Source organism: Oratosquilla oratoria, chromosome 22 (assembly GCF_046742065.1).
Source record: "Oratosquilla oratoria isolate Oo_2021 chromosome 22, ASM4674206v1, whole genome shotgun sequence".
NCBI classification, from domain to species: domain Eukaryota; kingdom Metazoa; phylum Arthropoda; class Malacostraca; order Stomatopoda; family Squillidae; genus Oratosquilla; species Oratosquilla oratoria.
Window position 1 is genome coordinate 29131934 of NC_134798.1, and position 21167 is coordinate 29153100.

Sequence of the window (21167 nt, forward strand, 5' to 3'; positions counted from 1 at the left end):
TGGTATGCCCGGTCCACGGGCATACCAAATCCTCGACCGCTCCAGGGACCTCAAGAGAGGGGAGGAGGTCGCGCTACGTCGATTCCGTCTCGGCTGCTGTCCCAGAGAAGAGTTGCAGGAGGATTTCACCACCAAAGAGTGGTCACTGTGGCCACACCGCTCACACCCGCCTACTACCTGCTGAACTGCCTGGGGCAGGCCGTCCCGTAGCTCGTGAGAAGTCCAGCTCGACCTCAGAGACGAGACCAGAGCAGTACAACTCCTAGGGACAGCGCAGGAACGCATCGGTGCGGTGTCTTGCTAAAGGCGGTGCGAGCTGCTCCACCACCACGACAGGCCATGGACTACAGCAAGTGAGAGAACGCCCTTGGGATAGAGTCTCATAGTCCTGTAATCCAGTGGTGGGCTCCACCATAGCTCACGTCTCAAATAAAATCATCACCATCGTCCCGTGGGAACCCAAAGACAAGTCCTTCAAAAGCCCGACTTCGGGTCCGATTAGAATCCGATACTAGTACAGGAAGGTTTGAAAACATAGTTGAGACGGAATCCGGAACCACAGATGGATATGAGTTCAGACAAAATCCAGGGACTTAAACCAGAGGGAATCCGGAAACTGAGTCCAGACTTAATCCGGAAACTCATTCCAGACAGAATCCGGGGCCTAATTCCAAATGGAACTCAATACCTGGTTCCAGGTGGAATCCAGGGGACTGAGCCCAGGCGGAATCCGGTACAAATATTATCCAGATCTCCATTAAAGTAAAATTTCCTCAGATTAATGATCCCATCATTGCTTGATTGATTTTGTGACGCGAGGCGTTGACTGAGACACAGACTGAGACACTGAATCCCAAAGCTGGACTCGAACTCGGAGATCCTGGACTCTAAATCGGTCTTCACCTCGAATGGTATGGACTCGACTGGTTTATGTGTATGTGTATATGTGTATCTGTATGTGCATGTTTGTATATGTACGTATATGTATATGTATATGTATATGTATATGTATATTTGCTTGTGCATGTGCATGTGCCTGTATGTATATGTATATGTATATGTATATGTATATTTGCTTGTGCATGTGCATGTGCCTGTATGTATATGTATATGTATATGTATATGTATATGTATATGTATATTTGCTTGTGCCTGTATGTGTATGTACTGTATATGTATGTATATGTATATGTATATGTTTATGAATATATATATGTATATGTATATGTATATGTATATGTATATGTGTATATGTATATTTGCTTGTGCATGTGCATGTGCCTGTATGTGTATGTATATGTATATGTATATGTATATGTATATGTGTATATGTATATTTGCTTGTGCATGTGCATGTGCCTGTATGTGTATGTATATGTATATATCCGTGAACAGATATATAGATGTCCATGTACAACTGAATGTTTATGATCATGTGCATGTGTTTGTGCTTGTGCATATTTACCTATATGTGTATTTACATCCGTGTGCATATACATATGTGGGCACATATAATTAAAAGGTTGCCTGCATGAAATATATTTTCATTTTAGAAATGACGAGACGTCCATTACGTAAAAGGTGACGTCATATTGAACTCATATATTGAACTCTAGAAGTTTAATTTCATTAAAGTAATAAAATGTATATTTAAATTATTGGATAAACTCTGAATAATTAATAATTTTAATAATCAATTGCTACTGATAACACTGTACAACAAATTTCAGGATTAAGAAGAAAACATAGTTCTCATGTGCGTTTTATTATGAAGTTCAGTGTGCTGAATTCAAATTTGATAACAAAAATTTCATGCCACGTCACAATTTTTTGTAAATCGCTGTTTTAATAATTATGCAATTAATAGAGATTTCCAAAGTTCCATAAATGTATTTTGCTCCCAAAGTCAGATTAAATGTCTTCATTGTATTTATTTAATTAATATATAATGAATCGGCATGTTTGTTAGCTTTATATGATGTATTAACCTACAATCTATTATTTACTTCTTCTTTTATAAGACGTCTCAGGCGTGTCACGCTTCAGGTTCCAACAGAAGTCAGCCAGCATAGCAGGGCTCCATTTTCCCTTGTACCTGTTTTCCATTGACGCTATATCTTGATGGAACCTCTCTCCATGTTCATCACTCACATCTGCTGCATTCTCTGGGAAGAAGGACAGATGAGAATGAAGAAAGTGTATCTTCAGTGACATATTGCATCCGAGATCTTGGTAGCATTTGATTAGCCTCTCCACTTTACGCTCTCGCTGGGACTCTTGGTGCTTTCCCAGAAGCCCTTTGCATACATCTTTGAATGCATGCCAGGCCGCTAGCTCAGGTTCATCCATTGTCGCCTCAAAGTCCTCATCATTTATAAGCTTGCGAATCTGAGGGCCTACAAATATACCCTCTTTAATCTTGGCATCACTAATTTTAGGGAAGATCCCTTTGAGATACTGGAAACATGGCTTGTTATGTTGCAGTGCTTTGGTAAATTGCTTCATTAGGCCTAGTTTTATATGCAGTGGTGGCAAAATGATTTTCTCCTTCTTAACTAGTGGCTCATGAATTACATTATGGCATCCAAGCGTCATAGATTCCCGAGATGGCCATTCTGAGCGTATATAATGTTCTGATCTGGCCCTACTGTCCCACTTGCAAAGAAAGCACATAAATTTGGTGTATCCAGTTTGTAGCCCATTAAGTATGGCTACTACTTTCAAGTCTGCACAAATTAACCACTCATGCTCTTTGTAACTTATGCGGTCTAGAATAAAAGCAAGGTTCTCATATGTCTCTCTTAAAATGACTGAGTAAGCAACTGAAACTGAAGGCATGGTGTTCCCAATGTGCAACAGAACTGCTTTTATGCTGTAAAGGGATCCATCTATGAATAGCCTCCACTCATTGGGTTCATAGGACAGCTCAAGGGCACTGAATATGCCTCTGATATAATTACAATAAGTCAAGTTGTTTTCCAAAGTGAAGAAATCCTGTAGATTTGCAGAACGCTTCCTAAATACTGTAATTCGAGCTTCTTCATCCAACAGGTGCCATTGTTGCAAACGTGAGGCCAGGAGTTCACTCTGTTGCTTAGTAAGTGTTAGATCACGAACTAGATCATTGAGTTCTGGTTGGGTGATGAGGTGTGGTTTCTTATCAGATTCAAGTTGTGTCGTATACGTTGCATCTTGAGATTCTGAATCGTCTGAGTTGCTCGTGTCATCGCTTGGTAGTTCAGAGGGCGGCTGTGGTACAGGAATATCACTTGAATGTAGAACTGGGCGAATAGCAGACTGAAGATCTGGATACACGATAGATTTCTTGCCTTTTCTGTTGCGACCTGCAGGAAAATAAAATAAAATCAGACTAAAAATGGATACTATTGGTTGTGATCACGTGCAAAAATAGTGGAAGTGCAACTTATTATGTATTTCGATCTTTTTTATTGATACATCTCTTGAAAATATATATAAAAACAGTAAAAAATAAACACTGAACACCCACCTTTAATATCCGTTAAGCAGAAGTAGCAATCTGTTGAGTGGTCCTTTGGCTCCCTCCAGACCATTGGTACGCCAAACATGAGGCCAGTCCCTTTGCCTTTCACCCAGGCAGAAAGGGAACTTGTACACCTGACACAACATATGTGAGGTGCCCAGCTTTTGTCCTGGTCACCCACTTTACATCCAAAGTACAGCTCATAAAGTTTCTTTACACGTTGAGTCAACTGTCTCTTGTATTGCCTTAATGTAACTGATCCACATATATAACAAAACTTGTCTGGCGAATTCTTGCATTCTCTAGGCATCTTAACTCTGTATCCTGTTAAGAAAAAAAAAACACATAGCTATGTGAAAAATTATATAAATGGTAAAAGCAACAAAAAATACCGTTCAGATAGACATTGCGGGCACTGCTATTTACGAAGAACTGGAGGGTCACAGAAAGAAACGGATGCTATATTCGTGATCTACGTAAAAAATAACTCTAGAAAAGGATAGTCTCATTTCCGTTTTTTTTTCATTGTTATACAGTGTAATTTGTAGTCTATTGAAAATTTTAAACATTTTAAATAAATACCAAAAATTCTGGTCGGTGAAAAGTAAACAATGGTCGCGAAAATTATAGATATTGCGTATGGCCTGTGGCCGACTTCATTCAAATACTTGTTTCCGTGAAATCAAGACGCTTAGAATTTGTGTCAACTAAAATAATATAAAATTACTGTAAATCAATTTCGGAGGAACAATTACTCCCAACTATAAAGAGAAACCTCTCTTTAAAACAAAGGATCACTACACAATTGAAAATAACGGATAAACTCAGTAAGGCGACAGAGAGTAAGTATAACTCGGCCGAGTTAAAACCGGTCTCTCGAAAATCCGCCTTTTCAATAAATTACATCTAAAATCAAGAAGAAGGTAAGATTGAACTTTCTCATTTTGAATTAGTTTAACTAAAATAAGAATTATTTGTTTGGATAAGGAAAACAGATCCTTTTCCAATACCATAGCCACGATTTTAAACATGGGGAGAGGCAGGTTATGTCTACCATTGGGGAGATTTTACTTTTTCATAATTTCCTTTCATATAATTCTGCTAGACAGTCTTCGATATCTATGACAGGAACACAATTCTATGCCAGAACCCTTAACGGTAAAATTTTACTTTCGACCTTTGTTTGAATATAGCAATACAAAATTAAATAGTAATTTTGAAAATTAAAATGTATCAACGTAATATGCAATTTTGTGTGCGGAAATGAAAATAAAAATACGTTGCTACAACAGATTTCTTGTAACGAAGTCGTGTACGACGAATGGTACGCCATGTTTGTTGTGGTAGATGCCGACGTCGGAGAAATGAAAGGACGATAAATTTGTCTAAAATTAAACTAACCTAACCTATCCTGTGTTTAATAAATCATTACCTGCAAATTAGATATCATCCGGCTGGTCCTCGTCGTCGTCGTCGTGAGAGACGTTGGCGGGCTTTTCAACCACTCTCTCAGCTTTTGTATGGCTATATTCCTCCAATGGTCGAAAGTAAAATTTTACCGGTTAGGTTAGGTTAGGTTAGTTTAGTTTACTTTACTTTACTTTAGTTTAGAAAAATTTATCGTTCTTTCATTTCTCCGACGTCGGAATCTACCATAACAAACATGGCGTACCATTCGTAGTACACAACTTCGTTACTTAACCCATTCAACTCCGATGACAAGATGTCTTGTCATTTGGTCAAATAAAACAAAAAATCATAATAAAACAACAAAATGTTTGATGATCAAACAGCACCAGAAAAATATGACGTCATCAGTCCTCCTCGAGGAGGACTGATGACGTCATATTTTTCTGGTGCTGTTTGATCATCAAACATTTTGTTGTTTTATTATGATTTTTTGTTTTATTTGACCAAATGACAAGACATCTTGTCATCGGAGTTGAATGGGTTAAGAAATCTGTTTTAGCAACTTTTTTATTTTCATTTCCGCACACAAAATTGCATATTTCGTTCATACATTTTAATTTACAAAATTACTATTTAATTTTGTATTGCTATATTCCAACAAAGGTCGAAAGTAAAATTTTACCCCCTTAACACTACACACTTTAAATTTCACAAGGATCACTAACATTACGAAAATAAATAAATAGATAAATAAATGAATGAATGAATGAATGAATGAATGAATGAATGAATGAATGAATGAATGAATGAATGAATAAGTAAGTAAGTACGTAGCTAGATAGATGAATAGATAGATGAATAGATAGATGAATAGATAGATGAATAGATAGATGAATAGATAGATGAATAGATAGATGAATAGATAGATGAATAGATAGATGAATAGATAGATGAATAGATAGATGAATAGATAAATAAATAGATAAATAAATAGATAAATAAATAGATAAATAAATAGATAAATAAATAGATAAATAAATAGATAGATAAATAGATAAATAAAGATAAATAGATAAATAAATAAATAGATAAATAAATAAATAAATAGATAAATAAATAAATAGATAAATAAATAAATAGATAAATAAATAAATAGATAAATAAATAAATAGATAAATAAATAAATAGATAAATAAATAAATAGATAAATAAATAAATAGATAAATAAATAGATAGATAAATAAATAGATAGATAAATAAATAGATAGATAAATAAATAGATAGATAAATAAATAGATAGATAAATAAATAGATAGATAAATAAATAGATAGATAAATAAATAGATAGATAAATAAATAGATAGATAAATAAATAAATAGATAAATAAATAGATAGATAAATAAATAGATAGATAAATAAATAGATAGATAAATAGATAGATAGATAAATAGATAAATAAATAAATAAATAAATAGATAAATAGATAAATAGATAAATAGATAAATAGATAAATAGATAAATAGATAAATAAATAAATTCAATCAATCAATCAATCAATCAATCAAGGGAAACGTTTGGACACGGCGCACTTGAGAAAGAATTAGTCGCGAAAAATATAGTTACTGTACCATGAAAAACGTTCAATTAACCATTTAACAAATGCAAAAATTTTATTTATTTTGTTTCCGCACTATAGGTCAAACTTTCACCATTGAACTAGACGTTTCATGATAATGACCATCTCTGAGTATTAAAAAAACAAACAAAAAAAAAAAACGAATGTGATACTGACTACCTAAGTTTCATGCTGTTCTCTAGATCTTTTAGGGATGTACTTATGGATCAGAATTACTCATTTCAGATTCCCAGTAGATTTACCTGCCCCAATAATTAATCCAAGCTTAGGTGAAGGCTTCGGCAGTATCTACGCGCGTCCTGGCATATGCTCATCACCTTTATGGACCAGAGTTACTAGTCATTCTTTGATAGAAGATTAACATCTACTTAAATATTAATGCTGACAGTCTTTAACTTCTGGTCCGCACCTCTTATCTAATATCTCCTTTATCGTTTCTATGTGCTATATTTCCACATGGATAGAAGCGCTGATTATATTATTTCCGACAAAATAATTGCTAAGGAGACGTATTTCGTCAACTTTTGTGGTCGTTCTTGGAGAATTATTATGTTTACATACATGACTGTTAGTATGATTGTGTACATGTGATATCTTTCGATTATAAGAAAATAGTCAAATAACAATTATCTTGAATTTCATTGTATTTTTGTTATATATTCCAGGTCCCTATCAGCTGTTCGACGAGCCTGATGTAAACAACAATCATTACCGAACGGGATAGCACCGTAGCAATGGCACCATCTCCAGCCAATTTGGATTGTGTACCTGATCTTCAAAAGGAAAGGGCGTCATGTAGCTTCGATAAGGAGGAAGTCACTATACTTTTAGATGGGAGCAGAGAGAAAACAGAATTTCGTCGAAAATTACGTAAGCAGGTGTTTTTTATTCTATGATTTAAACTTTAATGAAAAATATCTGTAGTACAGATATTTTTCATTAAACAACAGTCCAGCGTCTTTTCTGATAATTAAGATTATATTATTATGCCTTACTGTATAGCAGTAATACCTATCAGTCTCACTCTAAATTAATTAACCATCAAAATTGGCAAGGCCCGGCATTTATGACAGTCACAATCTACGGTACAGACTGTACCGTAGATTGTCATGAATGCCGGGCCTTGCCTTGCCAATTTTGATGGTTAATTTAGAGTGAGACTGATAGGTATTACTGCTATACAGGAAGGCATAGTAATATAATCTTAATTGTTAGAAAAGATGCTGGACTGTTGTTTGTTTCATAAGTGGGATTGTTTCTGTGTTAGCAGCTTTGAGTATTGGGAGGACGGGCATTTACTGGTTATTAGCTCTCCCTGTGTGAAAAAGTGGGGGAAACACATATTTGAAGTTGATAGAGATCTTGAGTCTGGTCTGGAGAGAGTGTCAGCCCCTCAGGACTGTACCTCCAGGTGGAGGTGAGGGTGTTTGAGTTTTGAAGATGGGTGGTAGGGGTATGATTGTCTTTCTTCTGTCTTACAGGATTACTAATACACCACAAATAACTGTCCATTTTGCTTCTCAGAGGGATTCATTGGAGGGCCTGAGAACTGTTGCCAGCTGCTGTATAACTGAGTTTTCAGTTAGTAAAACTCTAGCCTAGATGATAACTAGGCAACAGTTATCATCATCACCCACCACAAAGTATTACAGATGACCCTGTGATTGTGTAGGGAAATCTATCTATTAACTTCGGGTGTTAGCCAGTTATAACAATGATGTTTTCTTTTAATGAAGTGGTACTCTATCATAGAGTTTGTCCTGAACTATAATTTTTTTTTCTAGTTTATAAGATGCCAAAGGATCTTGTATTGTCATGTTACTATGCACACGATTCAGTAGTGCTTATGTGACAATGTTTATCTAGATGATTTCATGAGAGTATGCAGTTAAACCTTTATTATATTCTATGCTCTGTGGGGCTGATAATAATGCATATAGGATCAATTGTCAAGGTAACTGGTTCCATGATTTGCCAGAATTAATGATTGGCTCCATAGAATACAGCATATTCGAAGGTATATATTTGTCTCATTGTTATTGATAAACATTGGAAATGGGAATTCCTTCATTGGAGTAAAGTTGCCTAATGGCAGTCATAATAAACTTAGGAAGTAGATGCTGATCCAGTAGTTTGATCTATATCACTGAGCAATAAAGTTCCAGCTGTCATATCCATAGTTATTACTACCTCTCACAGCTGATCTGGCAGTAAGTGGGCACCCTGGATAGTAGAAATGCACATGTCCTTGTGTACAGGGAAAAATTATGCTAAAATAGGATGCAGTTTTAGTTTAGGAGAAAATGCTGGGATATTGCAGGAGGGTCTTAATAAATTATTTGCATGGTTAGTGAAATGGCAAATGGACTTCATATCTCAAAGTATGGGGTGTTAAACATAGGATTACACAACCCAGTTAATAATTATAACTTAGAATTAGGTAGCACCATGTTAGAGAAAACAGGATGTGGAAAGGACTTGCGAATTTTAGCAAATCCTAACTTTAAATCCAGGATAAGGTGCATTGGTACTAGGAATGGGTTAACAGGACATTTGGGTTTATTGCTAGGATGGTTACAAACAAAAGTGCAGAGGTAATCATTAAACTATCTGGCAGTAGTTAGATTGATCCTTGACCATGAGGTACATTTTTGGTCTCCATCCTATAGAATGGATATTAATTCACTTGAATCAGTGCAGAGGAGAATGACCAAAATAATACAAAGGCTTAGAAATTTACCATATGAAAACCTGCTTAGACACCTTAACTTACACTCTTGGGAAAGATGAAGAGTATGGGGTAATCTGATATAGGAGTTCAAGTGGATCAAGGGCTGTAATAAGGGTGATACAGGGAAGGCCATTGTACTAAGACAGCATGGCAGGACTCATAGTAATTGGACAACTCTAGGTTTAAGAAGGAAATAGGCAAGAACTGGCTTACTATCAGAGTGGTTAATGAATGGAATAGACTTAGTAACCATGTAGTGAGTGCTGAAACATTTGGTTGTTTTAAGAGAAGATTGGATAACTATGGATAGGGATGGTTGGTAGTAATGTACGTGGAACTGCCTAGTAAGGCCTCTTGCAGCCTCCCTCATTCTTATGTTCACATATATTTTTTCAGAGGACCATTTCCTGTCTGACCCTGAGTTTGAGGATCCTGTAAGACCAGAATATCTAAGTCATAGTGACCGCTATGCTAATGAGCTTCGCAAGGCATGTTACATGGTTCGCAAGTTTTCTGAAGATGAAAAAGTGCAGAATCTGATTGGCGAAATGGAGGGGATTAGGTGGGTTTGTTAGAATTTTTTCTATCTGTCTGCTGTATGATAAGTGTTGTACAAATACATTTTATTGAGGCTAATGCCATTTAACATTCCTCCCCCTTCATCCACAAAATGCTGGGAAAGGAAGTGTGATAAATGGGCTTTCAGTGAGTATCAAAGGTATCATGAGAAATAGGTATATGAGTATAAATGTAAAAAGATTGTATAAGAGAGTAATTGTGCTCATTGTACTGTAGGGAGTGGAGACTTGGAGTTTGGAGACTGTATGGAATAGTTTAAATGTGTCTGAGAAGTATGATGGGAGCTATTGAAAGAATACATCAATGAGTGTTGAATGGTTTGGACATATGGGAAGAATGAATGAAGGAAGATTAGTAACAAAAAGAGTGTGGGAAGTGGAACTTGAGAAGAAGACAAAAAGTGAGGTTGATGTATGAGGTGAATGGGCCGTTGGATGCAAGAGATAAGAGGGAGGGTGGAGGGGTGTGGAGTGTATTCAGGGATGGAATGGGTGGGAATGATTTTATGCCTTTTCCTTTTTGGCTACCTCCCTTGTGCGGGGGAAAAAGCCTTGGTATATGTATGTATGTACTACTTTAAAAGTTTTTATGGAACCCCAGGTCTTTATGTAATGCTTTTTGTAAGATTTTATTTTATTTTATTTATTTATTTTTTTATTTTTTTTCCAGGATGCTCATGGGATCGGGTCTTGGAGCTGCACTCACCAAAGATGGAAATCCACTAGCCTTGCACTTTGTTATGTTCCTGCCTGCCATCATGGGCCATGGCACCCCAGAACAGCAGGCTTTGTGGATGGGTAGAGGCTGGATGGGTGAAATTATTGGCACTTATGCACAGGTATTGGGTTTGATTTGATGTTTGTTCAATTAGAAATCTTTAGATGTAATGTAGTATGAAATAGAGATATTTAGTTTGGAAATTGTTTATTCCTTAGCAGACTGTTTTACTCTAATCTAAATAGAATTATTTGGAATTAACCAGTAACTGATTCTGTAAAGAACATAATTCAAGTAAAGGGGTTGATTAAGTTGGCCTTTACCCCTCCATAATGAGGTTTTGTTCAAAGTTAGATCTATGTACCAAGGTATTTTTTCCCATATAAGGGAGATAGTGAAGTCAGAAGGCATGCACCCAGTTCCATCCATTTTATTTCCTATCCACCACCCTCTCCTCCCTCTTATCTTAGCTCCTCATAGATGAAGGGTCATCCCTGTATCCTGCCCACTGCCCTTGGTCAGAAGCAATGCAGCAAGACGCTGTACATCCACAGCATTTAATCACCAACCACCCTTTCTGTCCCCTCATACAGAAAATAGAGAAGATGAGGAGAAATCCCTTCATACTGCATCAAAATATTATAAACACCCAACCACTTCCTACTCCCTCATCTCCCGTTCCCTCCCTGCCTTGCATCAAGGTATTATCTATACACAGCCTTTCTCCATTCACCCCTACCTCCTGCCTTCTCTCTTCCTTGCTCAACAGACATTCCCCTCTTACTCAAAGCCTCTTTCACCCCATATATCCATTTCATCCTTGGTCATCCCCTCAAGTTCACTCCATGCACCTCTGCCTTCCACACCTCTTTCACTAATCTTTCTTCACTCATTCTTTCTGTGTGTTCAAACCATCCCAATACTTTTTCATCAGCCCTATCTGCCATTTCCTTTTCCATTCCTGCTCTCCTTACCTCCTCATTCCTCACTCTATTCAATCTTGTAACCCCAACCATACTTCTCAGCCATTTTATCTTAAACATGTTTAAACTTCTCTCTGACTGTCTTTGATCCCAAGTCTCTCCCCCATACAATGTTGTTGGCACAATCACCCCTTCATATAATCTCCTCTTTGCGTCCATTCCCAGATGCTTATTTCACATGATACTTTTTAATCCCCCAAGCCATTTACTTGCTTCTCTCAATCTACAATTTACCTCCATCTCCACTCCTCCCTTTCCTATCACATGTAAATGGGGGAGAAATAAGGAAGAATGAAGTAAAGGCAGTTGTTAAGATGATGAGAGCAGGTAATGCATCTGGTCTGGATGGATGTCATGCAGAATGTCTGAAAAAAGGAGATACAGTGATGGTGGACTAGCTGGTGAGGTTATTTAATGTTTGTTTAAGAGAGGATAGAGTGCCAAAGGACTGGAGGAGTGCCTGTATAGTTTCATTCTACAAGGGAAAGGGGACAAGTGTGAGTGTAGTAGTTTCAAAGGGATTAGCTTGTTAAATGTAGTTGGGAAGGCTTATGGGAGGGTCTTGATTGAGAGGATTAGGAGAGGAACAGAGTAATTAGTGAGGAACAATGTGGGTTTAGGACAGGCAAGAGGTTGTGTAGATCAGATTTTTGTGGTAAGACAGATATGTGAGAAAGCTATAGGAAAAGGTAAGGATGTTTTTTGGGCTTTTATGGATTTGGAAAAGGCTTATGACATGGTAGACAGGAAGGCACTGTGAGAGGTTTTGCAGATATATGGGATAGGTGGAAAGCTGTCGAGAGCAATCAAGAGTTTTTACGAGAGTAGTAGAGCTTGTGTTAGGATTAGAAATGAAGAGAGTGAGTGGTTTGATTTCCTCTACCACAGACAAAATGATCCATGGCTCTGATCTGTAGGGGCGCCCCATATAGACCCTAAAGTATCTGCTGCTTGCTACTGAGCAGCTTTTAACCCCACAATAACATGCAGCCAATACTGCAGACAGATTTCTCCCTCTCTTCTCTCTTTTCTGCATGAGGGGACAGAGAGTGGAGGTTGCTGATTAAATGAAGTGGCCTTGCTCTGGATGTGCTGTATCTTGCTGCATTGTTTCTGACCCAGGGCGATGAGCAAGATGCAGGGATGACCTGTCATCCAGGAGGAGCCAAGAAAAGAGGGAGGGAGGGGTGGTGAATGGTAATGGAGTATGTGGGGATGAAATGGGTGGGAGTGGATTTATGCCTTTTGACTTTGGCTACTTCCCTTGTAAGAGGGAAAAAGCCCTCATTATATGAACGTATGTCTTCCAATATTTTTCTTGTCGAGTGGGTGTTATAGCAAGTGGTGTTATGATTTCTAACCCAGTTGGTACATCATGTATATTGTATAGATAATGTAAATTTTTGGACAAGTGAACCATCAGTTTGATTTAGTATAATTTGTTTCTTGAAGATAGTAATGATTTAGTGATAATGATTTTGTTTACAGACAGAACTGGGACATGGAACCTTCCTTCGTGGCCTAGAGACCACAGCTACTTATGATCCAGCCACAGAAGAATTTGTGCTTCACTCGCCAACTATTACCTCCTTAAAGTGGTGGCCTGGTGGATGTGAGTAGAATATTAAGTACTGAAAGTTATCTGTAATGTAGCTTTTGACTTTTTCATGACTAAAGAATTAATAATCACAAGAACATCTATCTATATACCAAGGGCTTTTCCCCCCATATAAAGGAGGTAGCCAGTGAAGGCACGCACCCATTCCGCTCCCATCCACTACCGTTGATTCCCTCTCATTTTAGCTCCTTGTGGATTGCTTCTGATGTGAACATGGTTGCCAGTATATTGATTTTGTTCTAGTAGTTACTAATTTTCAAGTAATTGAGGGGTAATAGATTTCTCATCCATTAGAAGTTTGCTTCAGGGGCCTGCCCCCCAAGTATGTAAATGCATCTTGCATTAGCTTGAGCATAATCCCTGTTGTATGTCATAGTGATGAATGTTTTAAAGCTCAAGGCATAGTGTATGTTGTAACTAAAAAGGAGTGAAAAGAATGCTGCCACCACATACATGCAAAGGGAACTAAATGCCCCCTTCACAATTAATAATGATAAATGTTGCCTTCATGTGGCTGCAGTAGCTGGCACTGGTCCTCAGACCCTTACTTAAATTTTCTCTCTTGAGGAAAATAGTCTATATATCTATGTACCAGTAGGTTTGTAGATAAATAGAGAAAAAAATTTCAAAGGGAGAAAATCTGTGAAGTGGACTCGTGTTTTGTTCTTTGACACTGGCTTATAGCAGCAGGAGGTAGAGAGCATTGTCAGGTCTTCTTTGTAAAGTTAGAGGAAATACACTAGAAAAAAAAAAAAAATGTCAGCCTCTTGGTGCTACACCTCCAGATGGTGGTGAGATTGTGGGCAGCTTATGAAGACAGGTGGCAGGAAGATCATTCTCTGACATCCATCTTGCAGGTACCCATTGTTGTTCCCACATAGAAATGAACCCACAGTAAAACAATTCAGACAGCCCTCCAGTGTTTCTTTCTGGAGAGATATATGGGAGGGCCTAAGGAAAGTTGACTGCTGTGGGGATTTGGGTTCTTGATGAAACTAGGCCCTGACCACACTGCTTGGTCAAAGCACTGTGGCAGGGGGCAGGATTTACCATAAATTCTATCCAAAGAGTGTTAAGATGAGAGGGGCAAAAAGGTTTTGGATGGGTGTGGGATAGAGGTAGGGTGAGTGTATGCTTTGACATAGCAACTCCTTGTATAAGAGGGAAAGGTTTGTTGGTATGTATGTAATTGTGTTGTTCCTCTAGATAATACTATGTAAAAAAAAAAAAAAAAGTAAACTTGAACCCATATTCTAATATGAAACTTTCTTTTGTAGTGGGGAAGACAGCCAACTATGCTGTGATAATGGCACAGCTGTACACTAAGGGCACCTGTCATGGCCCCCATCCCTTCATTGTACAGCTCCGGGATGAAGAGACACATGCATCACTTCCAGGTATAACAAGACTCTTCTGACATGATCTTCTATACCTTTAATCCAGGTGGTACCCCATACAGATTTTGTTACTGATTTATTTGAAGAGCAAACATAGGACAAAATGAAAATATGACACTGAAATTCAATCAGGGTATCAACTGGGTATAATTGTTTGGAATGTAATAGAGGCAGAAAGAAGAAATTCTAATGTGTTTGAGGCAAGTTGTTTGAAGAGTTTGGTGGGGGTTATGAGAATGGATAAAGTGAGAAATGAGAAGGTGAAGCGGAGTTTAAAAGGAGCTTGTAGATAAAATTGATCTAAGAATATTGGGATGGATTGTGCATGTGAAAAAAAAGTGAAGGAAGACTAGCAGAAAGAGTGTGCAAGGTAAAGGTGAATGGAGTGAGCTCACTCTGTATATCCTCTACCTTTACATAAGCTCTATTACTCAAGAAAAACTTTTTAACCACCCTCAGCACACTTCCCCTATCCAATACATTCATAACATAACCCATAACACCTCCCTGTCAGTGCTGTCATATGCCTTCTCCAAATCCATGAAAGCTCAACAGATATCCATACCTTTTGGCAAGGCAAAAACTTCTTGAGTATCCATCTTACTGCAAAAAATTGACCAATGCACCTCTTCCTTTCCTAAACCCACATTGTTTTCCCCTAATTACTCCCCTGTTCCTAATCCTATTAATTAACACCTTCCCTGACACCTTATTGAGTAACTCAACAGACTGATCCCACAAAAATATCACATTCATGTATGTCCTCTTTTCCTTGTATAGTGTAACTATACATGCACTCCTCTGGTCTAGTGGAACATGTTCTTCCCTGAAGTACTCAAGAAACAGTCTTGCTAGTCATTCCCCTATTGTTACTCCTCCCTTCATGAAATGCTTTATATGTGCATTACCAGCTTTTGCCTCTTTCACTGCTTTTGTGTCTCCTCTTTCCACATCAGTTATTTTGCAGGCAGCTCCCATTGCCGCAGACCTCCAATATCTTTCTCTATATTTAACAAACATTTTGGAGAGAAATTAAAAGAGGAAGAGGAGGCGAATCAAGTAGAGAAGACAAGGTAAAAGATGCAGATGGAGAGATGATAAAGATAAGAATGGAAGAGAAGGCAGTGAGAGGATGGTGGGGCAGAGTATTTTAGGGAGTTGGTAAATGTGAATGAGGATAGGGAGGGAAAGGTAGTTGCAGTGGGAAGCGCTAAGAAAATGACCGTGATGAGTGAGGAAAATGGAGAAGAAATATGGAAAGATGAAGTGAAAGCAGCTGTTAAGATGATGAGAGCAGGTAAGGCACCTGGGTTGGATGAATGCCATGCAGAATGTCTGAGCTGACAACCACTTGCTGTTCCCCTTCTCTAATACTACAAACTGGTGATGTAGAAATAGTCTTACACTAATACAAGAAAGACATCAATCCAAATTTTCTTCTTAGATTCTTTAAGGAGGTCCTGAGGACTATTGCTTGCCGCTATGGGCCTGCAGGTTTCCAGTTAATGAAACTTGAGGCAAAATTTTTTTATAATTAAGAAAGTTAAACTACCTCAGTTCATATGTACATATGGTAAGAGTCTCACACCCAGAATGTCCTCTCTGTCTAGGTGTTACAGTTGGTGAAATTGGCCCAAGATTAGGAATGAATACAAATGATAATGGCTTCCTTCAATTTGATAACTACCGTATTCCAAGGGATTGGATGTTGATGAAACATTCACAAGTTTTAGAGGTAAGAAATGTGTATTTGTATTGAATTTACTAAGTACTTTTAAAAATTGATCACTTTTTACTGGTTCTGAAAAGAGGTTGAAGCATGGTAGGTATTACAAGGGTGGATAGGGTGAGAAATGTAGAGGTGAGGTGGAGAGGGACTTGGAAAGAGAGCTGGCAGATTGGGGGATCAAAGAGTGCTGAGATGATTTGGGTATATGAAAAGAATGAATGAGGAAAGAATAGCAAAATGAGCATGGGAAGTAGAAACGAATCGAGTGAACTTGAAGGGAAGACCAAAGATGAGATGGATTGAAGGGGACAGTAATTGCAAAAGGAATGTCTGGCAAGCAAGGAAGAGAGTGCAAAAGATATTAGTGGATGGTGTGCAGAATGGTTGTAAATATATGAGGAAATGATGTATTAAGGGATGTTCTTCTTTTATGTTCTGTAAATTTGTTAAGTAGATGAGGGAGTGGGGAATGGTCACCACATAAAGAAATAGTGAGATAAACCAACTCGAGCCATTGTGCCCTGCTGTGAAAGCAATGTGTCTTGCTGCATTGCATTTGACCTGAGCTGTGTGGCAGGGGACAGCAATTACCCTTCATCAATGAGGTGCTAAGATGGAGTGGACAGGGAATGGATTTTGGAGATGTATGGGATAGATGTAGAGCGAGGGAAACAAGTGCATGTCTAGGTGGAATGAAAAAAGTGTCATGAGAAATAGGTATTTAGGGATGAACACGAAGAGAAGACTGTATGAAAGGGTGATTATGCCTCTGACACTGTATGGGGTAGAGACTTGGAGTCTGAGGGAGGCAGAAATGAATTTGGGTGTTTGAGATGAAGTGTTTAGGAAATGTTTAAAATGGTGGTAATGAAGATGGATAGGGTAAGAAATGAGGAGATGAGGCAGGTAGGGTTGATGAGAGTATTGTGATGGTTTGGAGATATAAAAAGAATGAGTGAAGAAAGGCTAGCATAAAGAATGTGGAAGGTAGAGGTGGATAGAGTGAACTTAAGGGAAGACTCAGAATGAGATAGGTGGATAAGGTGAATGGGCCTCGGGTAAAAGAGGAGTGTCTCTTAAGCAAGGAAGAGATTGGGCAAGAGATAGGTGTGAATGGATAATAAGTTAATGGGACTGGAAGGGATTTCTCTTCAATTTCTTTAGTTACTCATGAGTGGATGAGGAGAGAAGTAGTGGAGGTAAACCATCTTCCATATCAGAAATCCAAGGCCTCATCAGACAACATGACACACCCACACCCATTCCTCAGAACATAACAGACCAAATATAAGTACTTAATACTGAGATCAACAATAAAATACATGAACAAAAACGCTAAATTGGCAAACATTTGTCAACATATTTAGACACAAAACAAACCCTAAAATATTGTACAAGACACTTGACAGCATCACACTATCCAGCAGTAACACATTATGCGCCCATGCAGTAGTTACCATATCAACAGTCACCCTAACCTCAAGCAGACAACAAATAAACATCCTCATAAATCACTCCACAGACAAGCCATCTCATCCCTCATTCTGATGACTGACACATCATCTGACATAAGAAAGGCTTCCCCACTGGCTCAGACTACACTCCCTTCATAGACAGTCAGACAAAGCAAATAATCCATAACCCCAAGCACTCATCCACCTGTGGCCCTGACAGCATAAGTAACATCCACCAAAAACACCTTAGACCACATGAAATACATGCACTCACCAACATAACTATAGTTGTTCACACAACACCATACCCAACATCTGAAAGCATGGAAAAATCATCACAATTCCCAAATCTAATAAAGACTCAACAGTTCCAGCATTATACTGCCGAATCACACTTCTCTGCACCCATTCCAAGGCGCCTGTGTCATATAATGGCTAGTCATTGTACACTAGAAACTTTAGGATTGGAGTACCTCAGGGCTCAGTCCTATCCCTCACGTACTTTAATTGATAGACAGTACATGATATACCCACACTCCACACCTCAGAAATACAAATCTCTTCATACGCAGGTGACGTAACAATTACATGCACACACCGTAATGCAGACAAAGCTGCAGAAATACTACAGCTATACCTTGACACATTCAACACCTGGTTCTCTACAAATAGGCTTAAAATATCCCCAACCAAATCCACAGCCACACATCTCACCAACTTGACAGCAAACACTTGCCTGGGTAACTGAAACCACCCCCAGGGATTGGTACATACATACATACATATACCAAGGCTTTTTCCCCCTTCCAAGGGAGGTAGCCAAAAAGGGAAAGGCATAAAAACACTCCCACCCATTTCATCCCTAAATACACTCCACACCCCTCCCACCCTCCCTCTCATCTGAGCACCTCCTGGATGACGGGTCATCCCTGCACCCTGCCCACCGCCCTGGGTCAGAAGCAGTGTCGCAAGACACAGTACATCCACAGCAAGGCCGCTTCATTTAATCGGCGACCCCCCCTCTCCGTCCCCCCTTGCATATAAGGAGAGGACGGGGAGAAAATCCCTTCGGGCTGCGTCAAAATTTACTCACACATACTAAAACCCCCCCCGGGATTGGTACCACCTGCATAAGAGCTGTTGGCAGAGATGTATTGTGGCTGTTTGGTCCCCGACTCTGGGTTGTGGGTTGGTCCCACTACAGAGATACTGCCACACCAGGACCTTAACATTCAAACAACACATCACAAGTATAAAAACTAAAGGCACACCCAGACTTAATGTGCTTAAATCAGTTGCAGGAACAACATTTGGAGAAAATGAAGGAACTACTACTACAGTGTACAAACAAAGCATACACTCCATGATGAATTATGTGAGCCCTTCATGGGCCCCTAATCTCACTAAGACACATCACAACACCCCTCAGACCATACAAAACAAAAGCCATAAAGACAGTTACCGACTGCACAAATACAACACCTGTGTATCCATATACCAAGAGCTTTTTCCCCTTATAAGTGAAGTAGCAAGTCAGTCTATGTACCCATTCCACTCCCCTCCACCATTCCAATCCCCTCCACCACCTCTTCCTCCCTCTTAGCTCCTCATGAATGGGAAATGGAGAGAGCGAGATAGAGTGAGAAATAAGGAGGTGAAGAGGAGAGTAGGACTGAAAAAGGAGACAACAGGACTGATGAAAGAGTAATGGGAGGGTGTGGACACATGGAAAGAGTGAGTAAAGAAAGATAAGTAAAAGAGGTGTGGAAGGCAGAGATGGAGAGAGTGAACTTGAGTGGACAATTGAGGATGAGATGGATGGGGCAAAGGGGGCATTGAGAAAGAGGGAATGTCAGTTGAGCAAGGAAGGGATGAGTTTAGAGTATGTGTATAGATGACTGTTATGCAAGGAAGGAAGGGGCAGGGGGTGGAGGAGGAGAGGGGGTGCTTATGTGTGAATAACATTTTGACACAGCCCAAAGAGATTTCTCACCATCTTTTGTTTACATGAGGGGATGGAGAGGGTGTGTGTGCTAATTAACCCCTTTGTTACCGACCCGTCAACCTTACGTAAACAAACGTTTCAAACCATCCCACGAATGGCTGGAGCCTTATGTTTGTAAACACAGACACTTGCCACCACGTGGGTAGAAATAACCCAGAAACCGAGGCCTTGAGAGCCCTCAATACACACAGCTTATAACTGTGACGTGTGTGTCACGGGGAGCACGCTCGGTTCCTGGCGGGTGCACTCAACCGTGACACGCAGATGTCACAAAACACACATCAGGTACTCAAGGGGTTAAGTGAAGTGGCTATGCTGTGGATGCACTGTATCTTGCTACATTGCTTCTGACCCAGGGCAGTAGGCAGGATGCAGGGATAATCCATCATCCATGAGGAGCTAATACAATACCCACAGACCATTTACACCATGAAACAAAAGTTCTCAAACTCGAGAATCACCTTGACATGAGAGGCATACAAACACTTGCTGCAGCCTCTTCAGACACAGCCCACTCACTGCACTACATAGCAGAACACCTACACATGCCAGGAAACCTCAAAATAACACCCAAGTACCTATATCACACACAAATACTCTCTTCTCTTTCTCCACACTTACCAGACATTAGTCTCCAGAAGCATATCCATAATCATATCACTCAGTGCTCCATCAATAAACTGAGAGGCAATACATAACTGCATACCAGACTCCCTGATATCCATCCCTCTGAATCCACCTGGCCAGACTGTGGTGCAGCCTTCATCCATCCCTTCTATGCTACCAGAAGAGGCTGGGTGACCACATCACAGATAACTGTCTTGGATGTAACACTTCACCCCATACTATACAACACCTTAGGGAAGACTGTATTGTACACAATCATGCATGCCAATAACACAAAATATACCCTATAAAGGATTTGTGGGAAAACACTGTTCCAGCCATGGCATTCCTCAGGGATGGAGGACTGCTCAGCCAGACAGTGTAGGGAACAAAACAATAATAGCTGGACAGCAGGACACAAATACATATTAAGCTTCATTATCAACAACATCATCATACTGCATACACACACACTCAACCAATATTCTTGGCATAACATATGATACATCCATGTCATTCAAACAACACTATAGTATACAAACAATATGTATGCTCAGTGATAGATATGTGAACTATAGTATACAAACAATACATATGTTCAGTGATAGATATGTGAGCCACTCATGGGCCCCTAATCTCACTAAGACAGACCACAACACCTTGTAAACTAAACAGAACAAGGCTCTAAAGACAATTACATGCTGCACAAATACAACACCTACAGATCATTTACACCATGAAATGAAAGTCCTCAAAGTCAAGGATCACTTTGACATAAGAGGCAAACAAACACTTGCTG

At 39.0% G+C, this 21167-nt stretch overlaps 1 protein-coding gene across 1 annotated transcript in view; it reads left to right on the forward strand.

Annotated features, from left to right (window-relative positions):
* The first annotated feature begins 7218 nt into the window (after positions 1-7218).
* Positions 7219-21167, forward strand: part of ACOX1 (acyl-CoA oxidase 1) — a 48015-nt gene continuing 34066 nt past the window's right edge. The window contains exons 1-6 of the mRNA XM_076205708.1: positions 7219-7419; positions 9677-9842; positions 10529-10697; positions 13048-13171; positions 14455-14574; positions 16185-16309. Of these exons, the coding sequence (XP_076061823.1) occupies positions 7284-7419; positions 9677-9842; positions 10529-10697; positions 13048-13171; positions 14455-14574; positions 16185-16309 (840 nt within the window). The 5' untranslated portion in view covers positions 7219-7283. The remainder of the gene's footprint in view (positions 7420-9676; positions 9843-10528; positions 10698-13047; positions 13172-14454; positions 14575-16184; positions 16310-21167) is intronic.